Below are 26,767 nucleotides of genomic sequence, written 5' to 3' on the forward strand. Positions count from 1 at the left end.
CTTTTTTTTTAATTGTATTTTATTTAAATTCAGTTAATTAACATATAGTGTATCATTAGTTTCAGAGGTAGAGTTCAGTTATTCATCAGTAACACCAGTGCTCATTACATCATGTGCCCTCCTTAACGTCTATCACCCAGTTACCCCTTTCCACCACCCACCTCCCTGCCAGCAACCCTCTGTTTCCTGTAGTTATTTAATGGTTTGTCTCCCTCTCTGATTTTGTCTTATTTTATTTTTCCCTCTCCCCCACAATGATCCTCACTCAGTGGCATTCATGCTAATCAATAACCAACATTTGTCTATATTCCATAAGAGATCTTAAATGTATGGAAAGCAGATTCATTTCTATCTTCAAGGAGTTGGCCGATGAAAGGGACAGTTAGGAGAAATGTGACTCCAGATACTGATACTATTTTGTGTTAGTTGTGATTTATTTTAACACATCTTTCCATTTATCATTTAACTGTGTTTATAGCAGCTCATTCTGGTGGATAGAACAATGAATATTTTTCCCATTTCAATTTCTGAAAGAGCACTGTATTAAAACCAATAAATCTATAAGTTCTGTAAAGTGTATAAAAGGAAAACACTCTTAGCACCCAAGATAGTGGAGGGTAATAATAGTGATTATGTTTTGCTGCAGGTGGTTTTATTTTGTTTTTTTGTTTTTATTTATTTATTTATTTGTCAGGGAAAGAGAGACAGTGAGAGAGGGAACACAAGCAGGGGGAGTGGGAGAGGGAGAAGCAGCCTCCCCGCTGAGCAATGAGCCTGATGCTGGACTTGATCCCAGGACCCTGGGATCATGACCTGAGCCAAAGGCAGATGCTTAGCCAACTGAGCCTCCCAGGTGCCCCTAGGTGGTTTTATTTTGTATAGAGAAGATAGGAATCAAGTTCTTAAAGATCCTCGGTTCAGAGAAGGGTCTTTTATTTTCTGCAAAGATTGTTAAGTATCACAGATAAGAGTGAAAGAAAGGGCACATATTGTAGTTCTGAGTGTGGAGACCTGCACCAAAAACTTTAGTTAGTAACACAAAGAATATGAAAACTTAGGAGAGATTGCCCTGTGGTAAGCATTTCTTTCTGATCAATTACTAATCACTGATTCCCTAATACCAACATTTAATATCACTGATCAATCATCTTTGACTATCTGATGTTAATATATATCAGCTTTTACATCCTGAACTAAGTAATTTGTACATAATGTTTTATGGAATTACATTAGATGTTTTCCAAGGTCCTTTCTAGCTCTCACATTTTATTAGTCTCCGAAGCATTCTGAATAGTAACATTGGTTTATATGCCCCCCATTTTTCCTATCTAAATTCTCTTAGTAACTCCTTGTGGCAGCTTCATCACAACTAAGTAAGTCAGAGTGATTGCTTGCAGAAAACGTGCTTGCCCTAGCCTCTGACTGTTTTTGTATACCCTTCCCTTGCCTGGAGTGTTGTCCCTCTACCTTTCAGTCTAAGCATGGCTTCCTATTTTTCATGCTCTGCTCTTATCTCACCACTTCCTCCAAACTTTCCCAGAGTAAATGACTGAGAGCCTTTTGGTCTGTATTAAGCTTTATGTTAGGTCTCTAGCTTTTTGTGGCAACTTATCCTTCATTATACATTTATGTACATCAGATATACATAAATCCTCTTGATTGGAAATGATAAGGCAAGGACTAAGTCCTATTGGGTATCCCCTCAGCGTTCATCCAGTTCTGTGTTCTGCCTACAATTATGATTTTTGGTGTCTAATTGATGTTGTTACTTGAAAGCCAGTTGTTCGTATGTGTATTTCAGTCAAAGACCTAAAAGGAATGAGATGCCAGACCTAAGTAATTTCTCCTGGGTCATTTAATTTGCTTGGATGCACTTTTAAAGAAAAACAGCATTTGCTCCTGGGAAAGGGATCCTTGTTTTCATCTAACCTGGGTCAGCCTACCACACTGAAGATTTAAGAGGCTTTGAGAGGGGGCGCCTGGATGGCACAGCGGTTAAGCGTCTGCCTTCGGCTCAGGGCGTGATCCTGGCGTTATGGGATCGAGCCCCACATCAGGCTCCTCCGCTATGAGCCTGCTTCTTCCTCTCCCACTCCCCCTGCTTGTGTTCCCTCTCTCGCTGGCTGTCTCTATCTCTGTTGAATAAATAAATTTAAAAAATCTTTAAAAAAAAAAAAAAGAGGCTTTGAGAGGCAGCCTGCATTGTGTGTTGTCTTGTCCCGCACTCCCATCACGTAGGCCTGTAAGGAGGAAAGATATATTTGCCTTTGTTTGACAGTCTTTCTGATTCCTGGCCTGGAATAGGTGAAGTCAGAATTTTATGTTTGTCTGCTCCAGTGAATCTGTTAATTTCTGGAAGGAAAAATCCTATATTATACCCTTTAAAAAAAAATCTATCTTTTTACCCCTCTTTCCCATACTCATTTTTTTCTTGTTAGTATTCTTCTCTCTACTTCAAATGAATACACTCACACAGTTCTCCCAGTAAATTAGTTTAGTAGGGAAATGGATTAGAGTTATATAATTTAAGAACTGGAAGGAGGCCCAAGGTCATTTTGTTTTTCCATCTGATTGTAGAGATGAAGAGACTGAAGCTCGGGAGTTTTAGTGGCTTGTTCCAAATCACAGTGTTAGCAGAGCTGGGGCTGAAGTCTGAGTCACCTGACCTGAACATTTGGTTCATGTTTTGTGAGTTAGGGAAATGTTTGGAGACTTTCTGACCATCTGAAATTCTCTGAGTGAGAGAATTCTCCAAATGAGGCCTGAAGAATGAGAGGGTCTCTTCAGTCCCAGAAATGACTTTTTCCAAGAAGAAATAGGGTCCAAAATCATCAGGGATAGACCACCAGGCCATCCAAGGACTTGATTGACTCTGTAACTCTAGAATAGAGGTGAAACACAGTAAAAATGTAACATATTTTGTTTTAATAATAGCATATATTTTAGATGCTTTTTGGTTTGCAAATTGTAAGAAATTATCACACAGTCTTCTAATTTAGCATATTTTGGAGTTGATGTTTTGCCATTTGATTCTTTTTCCAAGTTGGTAGCTTTTGAAGTAGAGCGAATTAAAGTTGAAGAAAATAACCCATTGAAGATAATAAAGCATGTCAGAGAACTTGCCGAGCAACTATTCAAAAATGTAAGTAAGTATATTTTAGACAGTCATTAATTTAATTTAATTTTATTTTTTAAAAAAGATTTATTTGAGAGAGAAAGAGAGCGGGTGTGTGCGCAAGTTGGGGAAGGGGCAGAGGGAGAGAATCTTTCAAGCAGATTCCCTGCTAAGAACGGAGAAGCCCTGGGGCACCTGGGTGGCTCAGTCATTAAGCGTCTGCCTTTGGCTCAGGGCCTGATCCCAGGGTCCTGGATCGAGCCCCACATCAGGCTCTTCTGCTGGGAGCCTGCTTCTTCCTCTCCCACTCCCCCTGCTTGTGTTCCCTCTATCGCTGGCTGTCTCTCTCTCTGTCAAATAAATAAATAAAATCTTAAAAAAAAAAAAAAAAGGAGGAGCCCTACTGGGGTCCCAATCCCAGGACCCAAGAGATCATGACCTGAGCCAAAATCAAGTCAAATGCTTAACCAACTGAGCTACCCAGGTGCCCCAGACAGTCATTAATTTTAAAAGTATGTAATTACTTTGTTTAAAAAACTAAGAAGTTTCATCTTTCTAGTAATAATTTTTTGCTCTGACTTAAAACCTTTGGGATTGTAAGTTACAAGATATAACAGTTGGTACTGTGCATCAAAACAGACCTCCTTTTTCAAAGTGATTTTCCTGTCAATCAACTATGTTATGAAAACGTCTTAGTCACAGTGTTCCAGCTTGTTTTGTGCCCTTGCTGTGATTTTCATTTAGGTCCCTGTGTTCTTAAGAGCATACTGTTCATTTTTAAGACGTAAAGATTAGACTCGTTGAAGACCAGAGCTAGAATTGACCGATGTGTCCGCTTTAGTGTGGTGTAGTGATTGTAGCTGGATCGGGAAAATTGTTTGAGTTGTATTGTTTTGAGCAGACAGGGAGTAAAAAGCTGAAAGAAAGAGCAGATTGTCAAGTGACCACAGAAACTCAAGGGTGGGAATATTCCTTGTTTAGAAGAAATGCAATAAGTTATAAAGATTGGGATGTGATAAAGTGTGAAGTAATCGTTGGAATGCCAAGACAGAAGAGAACATAAGGTGACAGGGAGATTACGTGCGTGCAGAAAAATGGATTTTGGCTAATGATTACTAGTCACACTTCCTACCTATTAAGCTTGAAAGTTTCAGAGTTGAAACTTCTACTAAGAATAGGAAAGTAAATGGAAAGTATGGTCTTCCAGGGGAAAGTTGAGGGAAGATGCATTTTTCAGGAAATATATTTAAGAAGGATTTGGGGTCAGTATTCCAGTATCATTTAACTTAATTATTTGAATAGGTGGACCTTTTTGGACATAGGGTCATAAGTCATTGCTTTGTCACATCCGTTTGAAATCTGAGACCCAATTGGATAAAACCAGGAATGCTAAATTGTGTTTGTTTCATGTTATTCAATTATTTATGAATTTTATTTCTGAAGTTTTAAAAAAATTTACCCCTTTGACTAATATGTTACACTCCACATATAACTGTGTCCAGTATAATCTATTTGAATAGTATGTTGACACTTAAAAAAAGAGTTCTGTCCGAAGGAAAATGTGCGTTCTGTGGTGGTCTTCGCCATTTATGATGCCTGTGTAGAACTAACGTATAGCGTGACCCCGTGAGAAATTTCTGTTGACGTATTGTAATGATAACAAATACTGAGTGTTTAGCACAATGTACCAGGCATAGGATTAAGCACGTGCACCGTCTGTAATCTTCACAACTACAGTGTTAAGATAGGTGTCATTATCCCTACTTTACTGAGATGATTGGCTCAGGATCATATGGCTATGAAGTGATTGAATCCAGATTTTAAATTCAGAAATTTTCATCTATCCAATTCCTAAGCCTATTTTCTTTCCCGCCATTAGGCTGGCTCATCTCCAACTGGAAAAATAGTGGTATTTCCAATGACTGACTTTTACACTTTGTTCTTTATAACGCACTTTATTATACTTTCTCATTTGATCTTGTAAATGACCCTGTGAGATGAATATGGCAGATGTTGATATGTGAGGAAACTGAAGGTAGAAGTTTTTTTTTCTTGCCCACTGGGAGTGATTTACTGATGGATTTCAAAAATATAGCGAAACATCAAATGGGAATCAGTGTTTGAGATTTTGGGACTGATCCCTTGAATAACTGAATGTTTATTTCTTAGATCTTTATAGGACAGTTCTAAAACTGTAAAATTTTATAGCCTGTAAGTGACCAGAGCTAGGGTTCTAACACAGGTTTGTCTTTGTTACATGACTGAGTACACAGTGTATGTAAGGGAGTGTGCCAAGCCACTTTGATGCAAAAACAAAGTAATTTCCTTTCTTGCCATCCTAGAACTTAAGTTTTATGATGTTTACACTGCATACCCCACACTATACATTACATAGCTAATACTAAGTTGACACAAAACTGAAAACTGCAATAAAATAATAACATTAAATACAGTTTTTTTTTCTCTTTAAATAGACACTTTACTATATCCACAGGTGATAAAATCCCAGAGCTCCTATTAGACACATAGATACAGACCCTGCTAAATATTTAGTGTTATCGAGCTTATGCGATCCCAGCATAGTTTTGAGGCCAGTGACCTTAGTGTCTATCTTCCTGTTTGTTTGGGCGACAGCCTGATCTTGCTGGGCATGCAGTGACACCATTTCTGTCCTCATTCCCAGCAGCTTCCTTTCATTCAACGAATACAGTTCTCGCACTGTGCTCTTTTCCAGATCGAAGTCTAATTTGGTATCTATTTGGACTTTGATTACTTCATCCATGACTTGTTTTAACTGATGTGGTTCAAGGTTTATTTTCTCATTTTCTGCTCTGAAGGCTGAAAATTCACTCTTCTCCAAAATAATGTCTTTTTTCACATCTGTAGTCTGAGACATTATTTGCTGAACAGCGATCTCCTGTTGCATTCTGGTGACCATATCCTTGTAGACAATGTCCATGTTGGTGTCCATGATCTTGACCAATGCAGAGACAGGGATTTCTGCTTGCTGGGTTGTGAACCCATTTTCTTCGAGTAAACACGCTAAGGCGTGGCTGTCAAAGTAGAGCTGCTCGTCCCCCAAGAGGCGAAGTCTCTCCTTTTCTGCTCCAGCTGCAGACTCCCAGCAGAAAGGCTTAGTTCTGTCCTGGAGGAAGCAAGGGCGGCCACTTGGCTGTGGCACAGGCGGAAGGCGCCGATGGCCCAGGCACCTCCAGGCAGGCCTTTCCTTGAGGCCCCAGCAGCCTGCCTGGATTTGGAGGGAAAGGATGGAGGGTCCTGGGCACTGTCACTCCCAGTGGGCAAGAGGCTGGCACAGGAAGGGCACAAGCAGCTAAAAAGTATACCTTCTTAAAAAGGTAAATGTAAAACATGGACCACACCTATCCTTTAAAAACAACACTTTTAAAGTGATCACCATGAAGGACTGTATTACTGGGTAGGAGATCTAAATTGCCCTTCAAATATACTCTACATTTTTTAACCCTTATTGGGCTTTTATCCCCCAGTCTAATTCTATTCCATTTAATTTGATCAATTCCATTCTCTCAGTATGTATTTATTAGGCATCTGCTAGTGCCAGGCATTTTCTAGGTACATGATTCCCCTAATATCCTTCAAAAGAGGATACATGTGCACGATAAGTGAGAATTTCAGAATATCGCCATGGATTGTCATCACTTTCTGAGATTCCTTCTGATTGTAAGATTCAAAACACCACATGGTCCCAACACTTCTGAAGTAAATACATTACAAAATTAAAAAGCAGAGCATGATGGTAAAGTTACTTTCTTAGGACATGCAGGAAGTCTAGGGGAGGGAGGGAGGATCTCAATGCAAGGAAAATAATTCAGATACTTCTATTTTTAACTAGTCAGGTTTTTTTTTTTTATCACATTCTAAAATTCCCTTTTGGTAAGCAAGAACCAACCATATAATTTGACTGTTTCCTTATTATTGGGTTAGAATTGAGACCTGGTGATTCCTCTTAGATGTTTGTAAATACTTTGTTGCAGTGAAGTCTGGTATGTGTACCTAGTCTCTCTGCTTCACATATCTTTGAAGTATTCAAAAGTGAGCCTTAATTTCTCAGTTTCTTCTCACCACTATATTGCTTTTTTGTGAGGAGACATGAGTAGGATGAATTGTAACTGGGTTTAGGTGCTCTTTTAACTTTCTGGAGCTTCCTAAATAACTAAGGAAAGAATTTTGTGACTTAAGTAGAGGAGGGGAATGGTAAGGGGACATAAAGGAGAAGGAAGGGAATAACTCCATTGGAGACAAATTGTGCAAGCGTTGGTAAGGTTGATACCACGAAGATTATCAGTCATTCATTACACCTTTTCTTTCCATTCTCAATTGATAATGCTGGATCTGGGTCTGCCCACTTTGGCTATCAGACTCTTTATGTACTCTGTCTCTGTACTCTGTCTCTGTACTCCGACTCTGTCTCTATGATTCTCATACACACTTAAAAAGGACCACTAACTACACACAAAATGAGAATGATAAGATAGGCCAAGATAAGAGCTTTATAAAACCTTCATTCCAAGGCATCAAGAAATCAGTTGGACATGTGTTTGACTATTTACCTAGCACAGTTTTTCTAATTTGTTTTGCATCTGCAATAGTACATAAATATTTGTTAGACTGTGTAATTTGTCTGACAGCTTTCTTAAAAGTTAAAGGAAAAATGAGAAGACTTGGACTTTCTTATAGGATGATATGAGATATCTGTTTGTGCCTTAAGAGTATTTCATTGCCCAGGATTGCAGTGAACAGATTTTAAACTCCTTATGGGAGAACAAAGCCAACATACAGGAATAGCCTTTGTAAATCATATAAGGTCTATTCCCCTTACATTTCTGCATAAAGTTAATTTTACTACCAGGCAAATTTAATCTACACTGATGGTATTTGTAGTCTTTGCCAACTGTGAATTAAAGGATTTTGTTGTTATAGGAAGGAACTAAAATACTACAATCATTTTTAGTCTTAAAAAATCAAACCATAAACAAGTTACTTAGATTATTGTGATGAAATGAAGCCCCTAACCCAAGCATAAAAATCACACTTCTTCCCCTGTCTTACCTGATTTATTTGTTCATTTTTAAATCAGGTTTACTATGATACAATTTACATATAGTAAGATTTCCTTTTTTTAAATGTACTTTAGATTTTGACGAATGAAGCTCTATGACCATCATTAGTACAATAAGGACATAGAATATTTTTGTCACCCCCCAAAGTTCCTTAATTTGTTATAATCACTTCCTCCTACCACCTCAAACTCTTAGTACCTGATCTGTATTCTGTCTCTGAAGTTTTTGCCTTTTCTGTAATGTCAGTATGTAGCTTTTGAGTTTGGTTTCTTTCACTTAGCATAATGCATTTCAGATTCCTCTGTGTTGCTGCATATATCAGTTGTTTATTCCTTTTCATCGTTGAGTAGTATTCCATTGTGTGGATGTATCACACTTGTATTTATCTGTTAACTAACTGAAGGGCAATTTTGGCAATGATAAACAAAACCACTGTAAACATTTGCACTGGTTTTTATGTGAACATACATTTTCATTTCTCTTGGGTAAATATTTAGAAGTAGGATGCTGGGATATATGGTAACAAAATACTAACTTGATAAGAAACTGCCAGACTGTTTTCCCAAATATCTATACCATTTTGCATTCCTGCCAGCCACATAGGAGTTCCATTTGTTACACATCGTTAACAACGTTTGGTATCCTCAATTGTTTTTTTGTTTTGTTTTGCTTTATTTTGTTTTTAGCCATTCTCATAGGTATGCCATCGTATCTTACGGTTTTAATTTGCATGTCAGCAAGTGAGTGAAAGTATAGGTCTCTTACCTAGTCACTACATGCTCCCCTGGCACTTGTGAAAAGAGTACTTGTCTTAAAATATAGAGCCTCCATCTTGAGTCATAAATTAGAGCAGTGGTTCTCTACAGGGGCAAACCCTCCCCTCCAGAAATTTGGCTGTCTGGAGACGTTTCTGTTTGTCACAGCTGGAGAGGGTGTGCCACTGGCATCTAGTACGTGGAAACCAGGGTTTGCTTCTAAACATCTTACAATATGCAAGACACCCGCTAGCCCCTCCTCACCCAAACAAAGAATTATCTAGGTCAAAATGTTAATAGTGCCATGGTACAGAAACCCTGCATTAGGGCAACCAGCACATTTGACATTAAAGTCGTACACCAAATTTATTTGTATTAAAGATGCAACTTTAATTCAGTTGGGTGATCATTGAAAGTCCTGTGAGGTGAAAAATTGAGAATATTTCCTTCCATAAATATTGTATCACAGCTAGGCAACCCTAAAAAGTCTAGTTACATTTTGTCAGTGTTTGACGACTTAGTCCAGTGATAGTATTGATTTCAGCTGTATTTGTAAGGATTTGTATAACTTGCTATCCCATACAGCCCTGTGAATAATTGGTGTACATTAAATAATTATTGAATACCTACATTAAAATGGGAAACTTCGTAGCTGCTAACAAGGTCACTCGATTTGTCATTTACTGCTGAGACCAACATTTTCTCCCCCAATGTTGCCTACTTTGGATTTCCAGTAGGTTTTGGGGCTTTTGTTTTATTTTGTTTGCTTTGCTTTTATTTGAAGTGCATTCTCAGACTTGTTTTCCGTAAGCCCTAGGCATATTCTCATTTGGCTTGCCAAAAAAAAAAAGAAAAGAAAAATCCATGTTTCCAGACCAGATGGTATGTGTGTCATTTTTTCAAGTCTGAAAAATTCACTGTACTTCCCAGTACTATCATATCTTCTCAAAGCAGGATTACAGAGCCCATTTCTTGAAAATCATTATCTAATTTTAAAATTCCCTCTAAACAATAGTGCATTTTGCTCGCTTTTTTGGGTAGTTTATCTTGGTTGCCTTGGACAAAATTGTTACCATGTTCATCATAAGTGTTTAGTTGCCTGCATTCTTGGTTAGTAATTTATAATTGCATTTCTCTGCAATCAAAGATGAAAATTTGGCCGCTTCTTTATTCTATTGAAAATAATGAATTTCCTTGTTTCCACAAGGATGTTCAACAACAAAATTGGGCTGCGGTTTTTAATGAGCTCAGTAATCTTCAAGGGACTTGCCCAAATGCAGTCGAAGTTCCAAGTAAGAGCAGATGTTTCTAAGAATACGCAGAGTTCAGTGAGCCCTAAACTTCTTTTCATTTCTTGTCTTCTCAAAAGTCATTATGCGACCAAGTTGGGTGTAAGGTAGCAAATGTGTTTCTTTATATTTACCACACTGCCCGTTAGAGGGCAGCAGTATACAGACACCGTGGCCAGAAAACCAAATACTTGTGTTTCAGGGGCATGAGCCCTTTTTGCCTCTTCTAAACACAACTGAATGTAATTTAGTAACTTTATCCCATAATCTAAACTTTTATGAGGAATATCCCTACAACTACAGGATAGCCTCATCTTTGAACTTTGTTTTAAGATGGTTAAAAAATGCTTTTTAATCTTAATTTTGTATAGATTTGGTTTATAATATTTCAAATTGCTTATAAGAAGAAAAACACTATTAATGACTAATAGCAGTGTCTTTTCTTTAATAAGTGATTTCTGTTTTAAGCGTTACTGACTACAATTATTATTGTTGTTGTTAAAATGTAAGTAGCTGGTGATATGATGGGATTCCTGGGACAACAATGTGGTTTAAGTTTTAGAGGCATGGTGTCATACCACAGTATATGCAGTGAATAAATATTTTTCAAATGAATGTACTCTAAATTTTTGGGAAACAGCTTTCATATTTATTCTGGGGAAGGGTATGTATGTGTGTGTTCTAAAAACCTTCCTGTAACAACTCATTTTGTCCTCACAAGAACCTTATGAAGTAGGTACTGTAGTATTATCTAGATTACAGATGAGGAAACTAAAATACAAGTGGTGAGTGAATTGACACAGCACCAGGTCACATGACTAGCAAGTGGCTAAACTGGAATTTGACCCAGAGGTCTGACATCAGAGACCAAGCACTAAAAATACTTTGTTGTACTACTCTCTGATTGAATTGTCTAACCTTTCCCTCTGAATTGTAGGGCCACCTGTCTCACCTGTTTTGAGGCTCTTTACTCTATTAGCCTTTTTAACCATACCAATTGCCATACTGTACTACAGATTTATATAAGTTTTGATATCTGGGAAGTTTCACTTTTCCACTTACTCTTCTTCAGAATTATCCTGACTATTTTGGTTTCTTTATTCTTCCTTATAAAGTTTAGGATGAACTTATCACATTGCAGGATTTTGACTAGAAATAATATGTGTATCCTTATTTTTCTAAATGACCTTGTCATTCTTGGAACAAGATAGAAGAATATACAGTAAGAGAGATACATAAAATATAGTTAGAAAAGATACTAGCATCACTAAGATTCATTTTCTACTTTTATTTTTCCATGTTTTAAAATTTGTTACAATGAATATTATTTATATCATGGAAAATAAGTTTTAAGTGTTAATTTTTATTATAAAGAAAATAAGTAAGAATGTACCTTAAATGATTCTGATTCAGACCTCAAAATCCACATGAATTGCCTTTCCAGCCTGAAAAAAAAATCTGCCAGTGAGTTTTAGAATATTGATATTTGTAACTTTGAGAAGGTATCTTAGACGTTGTGCCTAAAGAACAGAGAAAAACAAACATACTGTCTTGGGAAACGACAGTTTCAGAAACTACAGACCGGTGATGGTGGTGTTAATCCAGGCATAATTTTAGAACAGTGTTTTTCGTATGTAGTTTAGAAAGTGGTGATCATGAAGACTTAGAGAGAAATTTGTTTATTTTCCTCTGCCTTTGCTAAAGATGCAAAGGAAAATACAAAGTAATGACGGTTACTTTGGCAAGAACAAGTTTTGTATCCTACTTCAGCCTCTCAGGAACCTTGTAAGCGAAGCATAAGTATATCCCTTAGGCAAAGTTATTTACCCAGTATGTCATAACGAATAGAACAAAAACTAGAACCCAGGCTTTTTTACACTTAAAAGACTATTAATTCCATTGTGTTGCTGAGATATGCTACCTACATCATCTGCCATGGCCCAGCTGTTTCTTTATCTGGGTCTGGGCCGAATAACCATGAAGAATTGTGGGAGCAGCTCTAGTAGATGATGACGACGTCCAGTTTAACTGTCTGGAGAACACATCCAGTAGTATTGAGCTTAATCTAACAACATGAATCACAGGTTCAAGGGGAACGGGAATTCTCTGGTTGCAAAGGATAGTGCTGGTAAAGGAGCCTTCCCTATAAAATGTTACTAAGGGATGGATTCCATTCTGCCTATAGTATTTGAAATATAATCCTACTTAACTTGGGTGACTAGATAAAAATTTATGCCTTAAGGGTCTATGAAAATATTAACTGACACATTTAATTCAATTATTGCAAGCCTAACATGTGTTCAACATTGTGTCCCACTCATTAGGAAATAGTAGGAAATAGTTTAGGGTGCCTGCTATGTGCCAGGCAGTTTCTGGATGTAACAGGTATACAGTAGAGGACAAAAAAATATTTTTTTGATTGGCTGAAATGTTGGCCCTCATGGAGCGTCATTTTAGTAAGAGAAGGGTAGACAATAAACAAGTTAAATAAAATTTATAGCATGTGAGAAGGTGATAAGTGCTAAGGAGAAAAATATAATAACAGGAATAGGGAGTGTGTTAGGGGGTATAATGGTAGATAGGGTGGCCAAGAAAGGTGGTATTTGAGCAAAGAAATGAGGAAGGGATAGAGGATGCTGTTCAAATTGTAGGGGGATAGGCAGAACGAACCGTTGAGTGCAAAGGTCTTGCGGTGGGAACAAGAAGGCCTGTGTGGCTAGAGCAGAATAAAGGAAGACAGTAGCAGGACACAGTCCTATAGGAACTTTGGGTATTACTCTCAGTGAGATGGAGAGCTATTTGAATGAATAGAGTAGTTAGGTGATGGTTTGACATACTTTTAACTAGATCACTCTGTCTGCAGTGTGAAGAATAGAGTAAGGGAGGGAGCAAGGGTGGAAGCAGAGAGACCAGTCAGGAGACGGTTCTTCTGTGGTAATATAGAGATGTTGGCTTGAACCACAGTGTTGTTGAAAAGTGGGCAGATTATGGGCATATTTGAAAGGCAAAGTCCAAAAGGTTTGCGGAAGAATGGATAATTGGGTGTTAGAGAAAGGCATTAAAGATGACTCTAATCTTTTCACCTGAGTAGAAAAATAAATATGGCATTTCCTGAAGTGGGGAAGACTGTAGAAAGCAGATTTGGAAGAGATGAGGAGTAAGCGCTCCATTTTGGACGTTTATTTAAGACGTTATTTTAAGTCCAAATGGAAATACTATGTGTGGACAGTTGAATATATGGGTATGGCATCCAGGAGAAAGCCCAGTGGGGGATAAAAATTTATGAATCATTGGTGTTTTTATGGTTTAAATATTGAAAATGGAAGCTGTCACCAAGGAAATAAGTATAAATAGAAAAGAGGCCCAAACTCTGAGCCCTGGGGTTTTCACATAATTAAGAGACTAGGAAGATGAAAAGTAGACAAAGATGTGGCAAGAAGACTAGAAACCAAGTGAAGAAAGCCTCCATGGAAAAGGGGTAAGAGTGATCGGCTGTATCAGATGCTGCTGATAGATCACGTCACGTAAGAAGTGAGATTCTGGTGTTCTCTTGTATGGCATGTGTCTGAATTACGTGTAATCACTCATCTGTCTGATTTCAGTTTGTGGCCCTCTGAGCTCCCATTCTCTGCCTGGCAATCTGCCATTGTTATTTCAACTTTTGATGATTTTACCTGTTTGGTGTTGCAGGAGAATCCCAACCCTCATATGGCATTCCAGAAAGTTCCACGCCCAACAGAAGGATCCCACTTGCGAGTTCATATTCTTCCTTTCCCAAAGATTAATGAAACTCGGGTACAGGAATTAATACAGGAAAATCTTGCTAAGAACCAGAACGCACCTCCTGCTTCACGAGTGGAAAAGAAATGTGTTGTGCCAGCAGGTCCACCTGTTGGTATGTATCTGTCTGTTCTTTTGTTTTAAAAGTAAACCTTTTATCAAGATATAAGACACAAAAATGAAAGTGTACCACTTGACAAATTTTTACAGAGTAAACAAACTTGCATAACCAGAATTGAAGCATTGTTAGCACTCAAAACACTGTTCCATTCACTGTCTCTCACAAATGGTAACCATTAACCTCTCCACTACCTCTATAGAATCTTTTCTTTTTAAAAAACGGCTATATTGAGATATAAGTCACACACAGTAACACTCCTTAAAGTGCACAATTCAGTGGTTTTTTAGCATATCCCACAGTTGTGCGCCCATTTTCACTAATTTCAGAATGTTTTCATTATGCCAAATAGAAATACTCATACCCAGTAGCAGTACTCCCCATTTTCCCCCAAACCCACTCCTTCCCTAGCATTAGGCAATAATCCACTTTCTATCTTTATAGATTTACCTATCCTAACATTTTATATACATGGAGTTATACAGTGTGATCTTTTGTAACTGGCTTCTTTCATTTAGCATAATATTTTCTTTCCTTCTTCTTCTGTTTTTTTTTTTTCTTAAAATTTTTATTTCTTATTTATTTTTATTTAAATTCAACTTATTAACATAACGGTATATATTATTAGTTTCAGAGGTAGAGTTCAGTGATTCATCAGTCTTATATAATATCCAGTGCTCATTACATCCCCCACCCTCCTTAATGCCCATCACCCAGTTATCCCATCCCCCTACCTCCCTCCCCTCCAGCAACCCTCAGTTTGTTTCCTATGCTTAAGAGGCTTCTATGGTTTGTCTCCCTCTCTGATTTTATCTTGTCTTATTTTTTCCTCTCTTCCCCTATGATCCTCTGTTTTGTTTCTTAAATTCCACATATGAGTAAAATCATATAATAATTGTCTTTCTCTGATTGACTTATTTCACTTAGCATAATGTCTTCTAGTTCCATCCACATTGTTGCAAATGGCAAGATTTCACTTTTTTTGATGGCGAAAAGGTATTCCATTGTGTATATACCCCACATCTTCTTTATCCATTCATCTGTCGATGGACATCTGGGTTCTTCCCATAGTTTGGCTACTGTGGATGTTGCTACTGTAAACATTGGGGGCAGGTGTCCCTTTGGATCACTACATTTGTATCTTTGGGGCAAATACCCAGTAGTGCAATTGCTGGGTCATAGGGTAGCTCTATTTTTTGAGGTTTTTTTTGAGGAACCTTCATACTGTTTTCCAGAGTGGTTGCACCAGCTTGCATTCCTACCAACAGCATAAAAGGGTCCCCGCCTGTGTCCACATCGTCACCAACATCTGTCATTTCCTGAATTGTTAATTTTAACCATTCTGACTGGTGTGAGGTTGTATCTCATTGCCCTTTTGATTTGTATATCCCTGATGCTGAGTGATGTTGAGCATTTTTTTCATGTGTCTTTTGGCCATTTGTATGTCTTCTTTGGAGAAATGTCTGTTCATGTCTTCTGCCCATTTCTTGATTGGATTATTTGTTCCTTGGGTGTTGAGTTTGATAAGTTCTTTATAGATTTTGGATACTAGCCCTTTATCTGATATATCATTTGCAGATATCTTCTCCTATTCTGTCAGTTGTCTTTTGGTTTTGTTGACCATTTCCTTTGCTGTGCAAAAGGTTTTTATCTTGATGAAGGCCCAATAGTTCATTTTTGCCTTTGTTTCCCTTGCCTTTGGAGATGTGTCTAGCAAGAAGTTGCTGTGGCCAAGGTCACAGAGGTTGCTGCCTGTGTTCTCTAGGATTTTGATGGATTCCTGTCTCACTTTTAGGTCTTTCATCAATTTTGAGTCTATTTTTGTGTATGGTGTAAGGAAATGGTCGTTTCATTCTTCTGCGTGTGGCTATCCAATTTTCCCAGCACCATTTGTTGAAGAGACTTCTTTCCATTGGATATTCTTTCCTGCTTTGTTGAAGATTAGTTGACCATAGAGTTAAGGGTCCATTTCTGGGTTCTCTGTTCTGTTCCCTTGATCTATGTGTCTGTTTCTGTGCCAGTCCCATACTGTATTGATGATTACAGCTTCGTAATACAGCTTGAAGTCCAGAATTGTGATGCTTCCAGCTTTGGTTTTCTTTTTCAACATTCCTTTGGCTATTCGGGGTCTTCTCTGGTTCTGTACAAATTTTAGGATTATTTGTTCCAGCTCTGTAAAAAAAAAAGTTGATGGTATTTTGATAGGATTGCATTGAATGTGTAGATTGCTCTAGGTAGCATAGACATTTTAGCAATATTTGTTCTTCCAGTCTGTAAGCATGGAATGTTTTTCCATTTCTTTGTGTCTTCCTCAATTTCTTTCATGAGTGTTCTGTAGTTTTCTGAGTACAGATCTTTTGCCTCTTTGATTAAGTTTATTCCTAGCTATCTTATGGTTTGGGGTGCAATTATAAATGGGATCGACTCCTTAATTTCTCTTTCTTCTGTCTCATTGTTGGTGTATAGAAATGCAACTGATTTCTGGGCATTGATTTTATTTTATTTATTTATTTATTTTTTTTAAAGATTTTATTTATTTATTTGACAGAGAGAGAGACAGCCAGCGAGAGAGGGAACACAAGCAGGGGGAGTGGGAGAGGAAGAAGCAGGCTCATAGCGGAGGAGCCTGACGTGGGGCTCGATCCCGGAACGCCGGGATCACGCCCTGAGCCGAAGGCAGACGCTTAACCGCTGTGCCACCCAGGCGCCCCTGGGCATTGATTTTATATCCTGCCATGTTGCTGAATTCCTGTATGAGTTCTAGCAGTTTTGGGGTGGAGTCTTTTGGGTTTTCCACATAGAGTATCATGTCATCTACAGAGAGTGAGTGTTTGACTTCTTTGCTGACACAGATTCCTTTTATTTCTTTTTGTTGTCTGATTGCTGAGGCTAGGACTTCTGGTAGTGGTGAAAGTGAACATCCCTGTCGTGTTCCTGACCTTAGGGTAAAAGCTCTCAGTTTTTCCCCATTGAGAATGATATTCACTGTGGGCTTTTTGTATATGGCTTTTATGATATTGAGGTATGTTTCCTCTATCCCTACACTGTGAAGAATTTTAATCAAGAAAGGATGCTATACTTTGTAGCAAATGCTTTTTCTGCATCCATTGAGAGGATCATATGGTTCTTGTCCTTTTATTAATGTAGTACATCACATTGATTGATTTGCGGATGTTGAACCACCCTTGCAACCCAGGAATAAATCCCACTTGGTTGTGGTGAATAATCCTTTTAATGTACTGTTAGGATCCTATTGGCTAGTATGTTGGTGAGAATTTTTGCATCCATGTTCATGAGGGATATTGTTCTGTAATTCTCCTTTTTGGTGGGGTCTTTGGTTCTGGGATCAAGGTCATGCTGGCTTCATAGAGTTAGGTTTTCCTTCCATTTTTGTTTTTTGAAACAGCTTCAGAAAAATAGGTATTAATTCTTCTTTAAGTGTTTGGTGGAATTCCCCTGAGAAGCTATCTGGCCCTGTACTCTTGTTTTTTTGGGAGATTTTTGATTACTGCTTCAATTTCCTTGCTGGTTATGGGTCTGTTCAGATTTTCTGTTTCTTCCTGTTTCAGTTTTGGTAGTTTATAAGTCTCTAGGAATGCATCCATTTCTTCCAGATTGCCTAATTGGTTGGCATATAGTTGCTCATAATATGTTCTGATAATTGTTTGTATTTTGTCAGTGTTGATTGTGATCTCTCCTCTTTTATTCATGATTTTATTTATTTGGGTCCTTTCTCTTTTCTTTTTGATAAGTCTGTCCAGGGGTTTATCAATCTTATTAATTCTTTCAGAGAACCAGCTCCTAGTTTCATTGATCTGTTCTACTGTTCTTTTAGTTTCTCTTTCATTGATTTCTGCTCCTGCTTGGTGTGGGCTTTTTTTGCTGTTCTTTCTCCAGCTCCTTTAGGTGTAAGGTTAGGTTGTGTATTTGAGACCTGTCTTGTTTCTTAAGAAAGGCTTGTATTGCTATATATTTCCCTCTTAGGACTGCCTTTGCTGCATCCCAAAGATTTTGAACAGTAGTGATTTCATTTTCATTTGTTTCCATGAATTTTTAAAATTCCTCTTTAATTTCCTGGTTGACTTATTCATTCTTTAGTAGGATGCTCTTTAGCTTCCATGTATTTGAGTTCTTTCCAAATTTCCCTTTTATGATTGAGTTCCAGTTTCAAAGCATTGTGGTCTAAAAATATGCAGGGAATGATCCCAGTCTTTTGTTACCAGTTGATACTTGATTTGTGACCCACTAGGTGATCTGTTCTGAAGAATGTTCCATGTGAATTTGAGAAGAATGTGTATTCTGTTGCTTTAGGATGGAGTGCTCTGAATATATCCGTGAAGTCCATCTGGTCCAGTATGTCATTCAAAGCCCTTGTTTCCATGTTGATCTTCTGCTTAAATGATCTGTCATTTGCAGTGAGTGGGATGTTAAAGTCCCCTACTATTATTTTATTATTATCAATGTATTTCTTTAACTTTGTTACCAATTGGTTTATATAATTGGCTACTCCCACATTAGGGGCATAAATATTTACAATTTTTAAATCTTGTTACATAGACCCTTTAATTATGATATAGTGTCCTTCCTTATCTCTTATTACAGTCTTTGGTTTAAAATCTAATCTGTCTGGTATAAGGATTGCCACCCAGCTTTCTTTTGATGTCCGTCAGCATGATAAATGGTTTTCCACCCCCATACTTTCAATCTGGAAGGGTCTTTAGGTCTAAGATGAGTCTCTTGCAGATAGCATATCAATGGCTCTTGCTTTTTTATCCAATCTTATACTGTCTGTCTTTTGATTGGGGCATTTAGTCCATTTACATTCAGAGTTACTATTGAAAGATATGAATTTAGTGCCATTGTATTACCTGTAAAGTCACTGTTTCTGTATATTGTCTGTGTTCTTTCTGGTCTATGTTACTTTTGGGCTCTCTGTTCGCTTAAAGGATTCCTTCTAATATTTCTTGTAGGGCTGGTTTAGTAATCACAAATTCTTTTAGTTTCTGTTTGTTCTAGAAGCTTTTTATCTCTCCTATTTTGAATGACATCCTAGCTGGATAAAGTATTCTTGGCTGCATATTTTTCTCATTTAGCACTCTGAATATAGCATGCCAGTCCTTTCTTGCCTGCCAGCTGTTTGTGGGTAAGTCGGCTGCCAGTCTAATGTTTCTACTCTTGTAAGTTATGGACCTCTTGTCCCAAGCTGCTTTCAGGATTTTCTCTTTGTCTCTGAGATTTTCAAGTTTCACTGTTATATATCAGGGTGTTGACCTATTATTACTGATTTTTGAGGGGGAGTTCTCTGTGCCTCTTGGACTTGAGTGCCTGTTTCCTTCCCCAGATTAAGGAAGTTCTCTGCTATAATTTGCTCCAGTATACCTTCTGCCTGCCCCCACCCCTCTCTCTTTCCTCTTCTTCTGCGATCCCAATTATTCTAATGTTGTTTCGCCTTGTGGTATGACTTACCTTTTGAATTCTCCCTTCGTGATCCAGTAGTTGTTTATCCCTCTTTTTCTCAACTTATTTATTCTCCATCATTTTATCTTCTATATCACTAATTCTCTCTTTTGCCTCATTTATCCTAGCAGTTAGAGCCTCCCTTTTTTATTGTACCTCATTAATAGCCTTTTTGATTTTGACTTGATTAGATTTTAGTTCCTTTATTTCTCCAGAAAGGAATTCTCTTGTGTCTTCTATGCTATTTCAAACCCAGCTAGTATCTTTATAATGATTATTCTGAGCTCTAATTCTGACATCTTACTTATATCCATACTGATTAGGTCCCTGGCAGTCTGTACTGCCTCTTGTTCTCTTTTTTGAGGTGAGTTTTTCTGTCCTGTCATTCTGTTCAGAGAAGAATTATTGAATGAGAGAAGAAAATACTAAAATGGCAACAATAACCCCAGAGAAATGTATGCTAAACAAATCAGAAGAGACCTGAAACCGAAAAATAAAAAAGAATTTTTAAAAAGGAATATAATCAGACAGGTGAACAGAACAGAGCAATACACTGGATCCTGTGTGTATTTTGGTCTGTTTGTTAGAAAGCTAGATCCCAAAATTGTAAAGAAAGGAAAACTTATATATGTACAAAAATAAAATTAAATACAATGAAAGGATAGAATGTAACTGTAAAAATGAAAATTAAAAGACAAAAAGCAAAAAAGAAGGAATATAAACAGGTGAACAAAACAGAGCAATACACAATATCCTAGTGTGTTTTGGTCGGTTTCTTAGAAGAAACTACATCTCAAAATTGTAAAGAAAGAAAAACTTATATAATGTATATAAAAACTTATATACAAAAATAAAATTGAATACATTGAAAGGATGAAATGTAACTGTAAAGACGAAAATTAAAAAAGACTTTCACACACACACACAAAAAGAGACAATATGATCAGACAGGTGGTCAGACAGGTTCTGGGTGTATTTTGGTCTGTTAGAAGAAACTGCATCCCAAAATTGTAAAGAAAGAAAAAAATATATGTATGTATAATTAAATACAATGAAAGGATAGAATGTAACTGTAAAAACAAAAATTAAAAAAGATTTTTTAAAAAGTTGATAAAATAAGAAATTGGTTGAAAAAGGAAAGAGAAAAACATTTAAAATTGGAAGACTAATGAATCGTGGGGAAAAAAACCATGAATTCTTACACTGTTTTCCCCCTAGTGCTCGAGTTTTGCAGTTCTCTGATTGGTAAACTTGGTCTTAGCTGGATATTCTTGCTGATCTTCTTGGGGAGGGGCATGTTGTGTTGATTCTGAAGTGTCTTTCCCTGGGCAGAATTGCACTGCCCTTGCCAGGGGGCCAGGCTAAGTAATGGGCTCTGGATTGCTCTATGTGGCTTTTGTTCCCTTAAGGCTTTCTGTGCCACTTTTTACAGGATGAGAATGAAAACGGCATCCTCCTAATCTCCAGCCCTGGAGCCAAAAGCTCCAGGCCCCACTCCTCAGTGTGCCCTCAGGGAAAAGCAATCAATCGCTCCTGTCTTCCTGGTCTCCATCTGCACTCCATGGTCACCCAGCCCATGACCGTGTGTTTCTGTCTCAGGCATGGGACCCCATTTTGTGTCTCCAAACCCTGTAGACTCCTGAAGTGTGCACCTGTGCTGCTCCTCCCAGGGGAAGAAGCGGGGTCTCCGAGCGTTTTTGTCGCTCTCTGGGCCTGGGCTCAGAGAGCTGTTGTCCAGCCATGCCATGGTTCATGATATATGGCAACCGTGAGCTGAGAGCCCACTCCTGGGCTCGCCGATTGCTGCCGGTTTCCCTGCTCCAATGCCTGGGAACTCTGATGCATTCAGGCACTCCCAGTCTTTCTGTGATTCCAGGGATCCTGAGACCACACTGTCCCACCAAAGATTACGCCTCACTTCCGGTTCCGATGCTATATCACTTTCTGGTGCCGACTTACAGAGTCTCTCTTCCCATAGCTTATCTTCCAACCTATCCACTTGGATTCACTTCTTTGCACCTCCTACCTTGCAGAAAATTGTTGCTTTTCTATTTGTAGAGTTGCAGCTATTCTTTTCTTAGATCTCTGGTTGAGTTCACAGGGTTCAGAATGATTTGATAGCTATCTAGCTGAATTCCTGGGACCAGATGAAACTAAGATCTCTTACGCCTTTGCCATCTTGGACTGTCTCTATCATAATATTTTCAAGGTTCATCTATGTGGCATGTATTAGTACTTCATTGCTTTTTATGGCCGAATAATATTCCATTGTATGGATATGTATGTACGTATATGTGTATATATATGTGTATATATGTATGTATATTTACATTTTGTTATCAGTTCATCAGTTGGTGGGTAGTTGGGTTGTTTCTCCTTTTCGGCTACTATTAAGAATGCTGCTGTGAGCATTCATGTGTAAGTTTTTGTATGGATAAATGTTTTCAATTTTCTCAGATATATACGTAGGTGGGAATTGCTGGGTCATATTGTAAGCCTACGTTTAATGTTTTGAGGAACTGCCAGGCAGTTTTCCAAAATGCCTGTACCATTTTACATTCCCACCGGCAATGTTTGGGCATTCTGATTTCTCCATATGCACTAATGTTGTAGAGCATCTTTTCATGTACTCATTCGTCATTTTTATATCTTCTTGGAGAAATGTGTATTTAGATCCTTTGTTCATTTTTAATTGGGCTACTTGTCTTTTTATTATTGATTCCTAAGAATTCTGTCTATATTTTGTATACAAGTCCCTTATCAGAGAATATAATTTGCAAATATTTTTTGCCATTCTATGAGTTGTCTTTACTGATTTTTATTTCTTCTTCTTCTTCAGCTATTGAGGGAGATGTGTTCAAGTCTCCTGTGATAATAGTAGAATGGCCTGTTTCTCATTTTAGTTCTATCCATTTTTTTTCATATAGAAGATGATTTATTGGATGCAAATGTATTTATAAAAGTTGTAGCATCCCAGTGATTGATCTTTTTATCATATGAAATATTCCTTTTTGTCTCTATAATGCTTCTTGCCTTAAAGTATACTTTGATGTTTATATAGCTATACCAGATTTCCTTTGCTTAGTGTTCGTTCTGTTTATCTTTTCTTATCCTTTTATTTTCAAACTTTCCAGGGCCTTATATTTTATGAATGCCTCTTGTAAACAGCATGTGGTGGGTTTTTTTGAAACCAGTCTATCTTACTATACTACTTATATTATTTAATATTACTTATATATATGTAAATATAATTACTGGTATATTAATGGCTTTAATGTAATCTACTGGTGTTTTTTTTTTTCTACTTAATCTCCCTGTTTTATGTTTCCCACTGCTTTCTTGCTTTCTTTTGGGTTAATAAACTATTTTTCTTATCCCACAATTTATCTCTGTTAACTTGTTGTTTATACATTTGTTTATTGTTCTTTTAGTGGCTTACCTAGGAACCATAGCACACATCTTCTTTTGTCAGTACAGCTTTCACCAGGAACTTTGCAGGTCAGCCTAGCCATCTGCCAGAATCAAGCCTGGATTCTCAGCCTCCTGTCTGTACCCGGTATTGGCAAATCTCCTAGGGCAAAAAGTGGATGTGTGTGTTAACTCACTCTCTAGCTTCTTTTCCCTTCTCTGGAATTTTAGGTCCTCCAGTCCTTGTGCTTCTGTAGCAATCTGATATATTTAAATAGATCATTTTGCATTTTATCTGACTTCTGTAATTATTCCTGGTAGGAATTTTAGTTTGCTCCATCATACCTAGAAGTGAGTGTAATTTTATTATCAATGGATAACAGTATAGTCATTCTATATTTACATAGTAATGTTAATTTGCCATTATTTTCCTAGGAATTAATAGCTTTTACTTAAGTGTTGATTGGATTTTCACATAGAGAAGAGGACAGAGAAGGTAGACATGTTAGGGTAAATAGTTATCTTTTGAAGGAGTTATGTAATTTTGATACTCATAAGCTAGTTGAGTACTTTAAATATCCTCAGAAGAGAAGTTTGTTTAAAACTTAATTTTCTTAAATTGTCACCTTAATTGTCTCAGTATTATCTTTGCACAATCTCTTTACTTTCCTCATTTTCAATCCACATCAAATTCTTTCTTTAGATGCATGTAGAGTATCTCATTGTAATCAGTGAGAGAGGTACACATGACTCAGTATTTAGCCCTGCATGTAAAACCTGAATGAATGAATGAATGAATGAATGAATGAATGAATGCAGGACCCTGTCCAACTTTCTGGTTAATTTGGGTTGATTAGAATCAGGATTTTCTTTATACTGAAATTAAAAGGTATGAATGTTTCATTTTACATGACACTCATGAGTGTAAAATTGCTCTGTCACCTTATGAGGCATTCACATTTTGAGAGGTTAATTAGTTTCCACACATTCCTCAGAGGAGCCAGAGTAATGTTGATTGGCTGGAACCAGCATTGGAAAGCTAAAGCCTTAGAAGGGAAGCCCTGGGAAGTCAAGTACTCTTAAACCAGAGTTGTCGTCGGACGTTAGAAAGTGAGTATTAGAATACCACAGCTGGGGATTTGGCCAGTCTGAAGTATCAGTAACTCCCAGTGAAGAACTTTCTTCTGGGAGTGAACTAAGTCATTGTCTCAAGTAACTCTCAAATAAGGAAACAGACTTATTACCAGAAAATGTGGTTTGTTTGTTTGTTTTTAACAGCTTGCCCTAAAGAAAATTTAAAATACTGGTGAAGAGATTTTAGAACTAAAAGTTTATAAACACAGGTTAAAGATGTTGCTCAGTAAAGTACATGGTATTATTTGGAGACTCCAAGAAGTTTCCTACTCTAAATATAGATTGATTTCTATTTCAGTCTATTCCACTGACCTACATGTGTGGGAAGCCCCAGAGCATGCAATTAAGAATGAACATTTCATACAGAAGAGTCATGTGAAATAATCTGTTTAACCATCATGATCATGCAGAATATTAGTGTTGCATGATTAAAAATGATTTGAAGAAAACTGGTAAAATTTGAGTTCTATTGTCTAGTTAATTGTATGGTGCCAATTGATTCCCTGATTCTGATAAAGCACTGTAGTTAGGTAAGATATCACCATTGGGGGAAGCTAAGTGATGAGGGCATGAATCTTCTCTCTACTATTTTGTAACTTCTCATGAGCTTATTTAGTATTATTCAAAGTAAAAAAGTTTCAAAAATGATTTGAAGGATATAAGAGTTTGTATTGAGATGAAAGGGATGTTAATAAGTAAGATATGATAGTTTTTCTTCTTAGGTATGAAGGGAGGTAAAAGGATTATGCCTTTAGATTCCAAGAGCACCCATAAAATAGAAGGGGTCTTAAAAAGCAGAATCAGACCTATAAATATAGAGAACAAACTGATGCTTGCCAGGGGACGGAGGGGTTTGGGCAAAATGGGCCAAGGGGAGTGGGAGATACAGGCTTCTAGTTATGGAATGAATAAGTTGCAAAAATAAAAGACACAGCATGGGGACACCTGGGTGGCTCAGTTGGGTAAGCGTCTGCCTTTGGCTCAGGTCATGATCCTGCGATCAAGCCCCATATCAGGCTCCCTGCTCAGCGGGGAGCCTGCTTTTCCCTTTCCCTGTACCTCTCTCCCCGCTTGTGCTCTTTCTCTCTTGCTCTGTCTCACTCTCTTGAATAAATAAATAAAATCTTAAAGAAAAGACAGCATAAGGAATTCAATGATATTATAATCACTATGTAATGGGACAGATGATAGCTATACTTGTGGTGAACAAAGCATAGTGTATAAACTTGTCAAGTCACCAAGTTGTACACCTGAAACTAATGTAACATTGTGTGTCAACTACACTCAAATAAGAGAAAAAGAAAAAAGAAAAACCTATATAAGGGGTCTTTCTTTTTGGCTTAAGAATTATTGATACTACATCTTTTGTACCAATGATATAGTAAAGGTCTTGGTGAAAGTATACTTTTATTTAACTAATGCTACTTTTATTTATATCCTTCTAATATTCTTTTACTAAGGTAAATTTATTTTAAGTAATTTTAGCCTATATATTAGACTAGAATTATTCAGTCTTATGGTAAAGGTGACTGGTACATAGTTCATGGGACTAAAAAATCACTCCATATAGTAATGCTTGAGCCATAATCATTTCTCTTTTTGTATAGTGCTTTCTCAGGTCACCTCTACTCAAATTTGTAGAATCTGATTTTTTGTGGTATGTGGTTTTTCTTTGGTAATATCTTAGAAATATCAGCTTCTTTTTTTGTTAGTAGTCCTGTCACATATAAGTATTAGCTACTTTTTCATGATACTGTACCCTAAACATTTATCATTTTGTTTACAATTGAAGTTAAACATTTATCAGTTTGCTTACAATTGAAGTTAAAAGTGGATGTTTACTTTTGCTCTATACAATTTTACTGTGCAGTATGAATTAATTTGCATAAGAGTTCAGTTTATCATTGGAATCTATCCTGTGAAATTGTCCTCAATAAGCCTTTGACTGGCCTGACATTTCAGAACCTAAATATGTGATCTAAGTAGTGAAATGGAGTACCTTCGATGCCGTGTAACCAGGGAGAAGAACAGAGTCTAAATGTTGGTCGTGTAAACAGTGACAGCCGTATAAGCTGTAAACAGTAACATTCCCTTTGCTTTTGTAATTGCCAAAGGTGTTCAACTTACTTGTGTTGTCTTTATATTCCTCTGCTAGTTTCGATAATGGATAAGGGGACAACAGTTTTCAACAGCGCACAGAGATTGGAAGTTGTTCGAAATTGCATCTCATTCATATTTGAAAATAAAACATTGGAGACTGAAAAGGTACTAAAACTCCTTCTTTCCCAAGGAAGCGCTCGTCATTTCCCTTTCAGATGTACATGTCTAGCTTGACAAGTGACCTCTCCTCTAACCGCACCTCTTCCTTATCAAGTGTCCTTTTACTGTTTTGATCATTTTAAATGAATTGTGTCTAAGATTTTAAATCTATGCCATGTCTAGTTATATGGCTACCAGAGAAGTATTGATAGTGATTTTTTCCTGAAACTTTTAAACATTGTTCTATAAATCCTATTATGACATATTACTTAGAAATTTAACATTTTAAATATAATTTTATTTATTGCAAAGAATCTAGTCAGAATAAGAAATGAATTATAAAAACAGTGGTA

General features: G+C 37.2%; 1 protein-coding gene and 1 pseudogene across 10 annotated transcripts in view; one reads left to right on the forward strand and one right to left on the reverse strand.

The window, feature by feature from the left end:
- The window catches only part of SBF2 (SET binding factor 2), a 460,355-nt gene that overhangs the window by 255,203 nt on the left and 178,385 nt on the right, over nt 1-26,767 (forward strand). For all 10 annotated transcript variants that reach the window (XR_006777991.2, XR_006777993.2, XR_015726904.1 and 7 more), the window contains exons 13-15: nt 3,044-3,142; nt 13,949-14,153; nt 26,311-26,420. Coding sequence is in view for 4 of the 10 variants with exons in the window: in XM_087868044.1 (XP_087724170.1) it covers nt 3,044-3,142; nt 13,949-14,153; nt 26,311-26,420 (414 nt within the window). In the remaining 6 variants the exon portion in view is untranslated. The remainder of the gene's footprint in view (nt 1-3,043; nt 3,143-13,948; nt 14,154-26,310; nt 26,421-26,767) is intronic.
- On the reverse strand, nt 5,598-8,837 carry LOC123786580 (mitochondrial calcium uniporter regulator 1 pseudogene; annotated as a pseudogene).

Source organism: Ursus americanus, chromosome 16 (assembly GCF_024610735.1).
Source record: "Ursus americanus isolate L20-20 chromosome 16, mUrsAme1.1.p, whole genome shotgun sequence".
NCBI classification, from domain to species: domain Eukaryota; kingdom Metazoa; phylum Chordata; class Mammalia; order Carnivora; family Ursidae; genus Ursus; species Ursus americanus.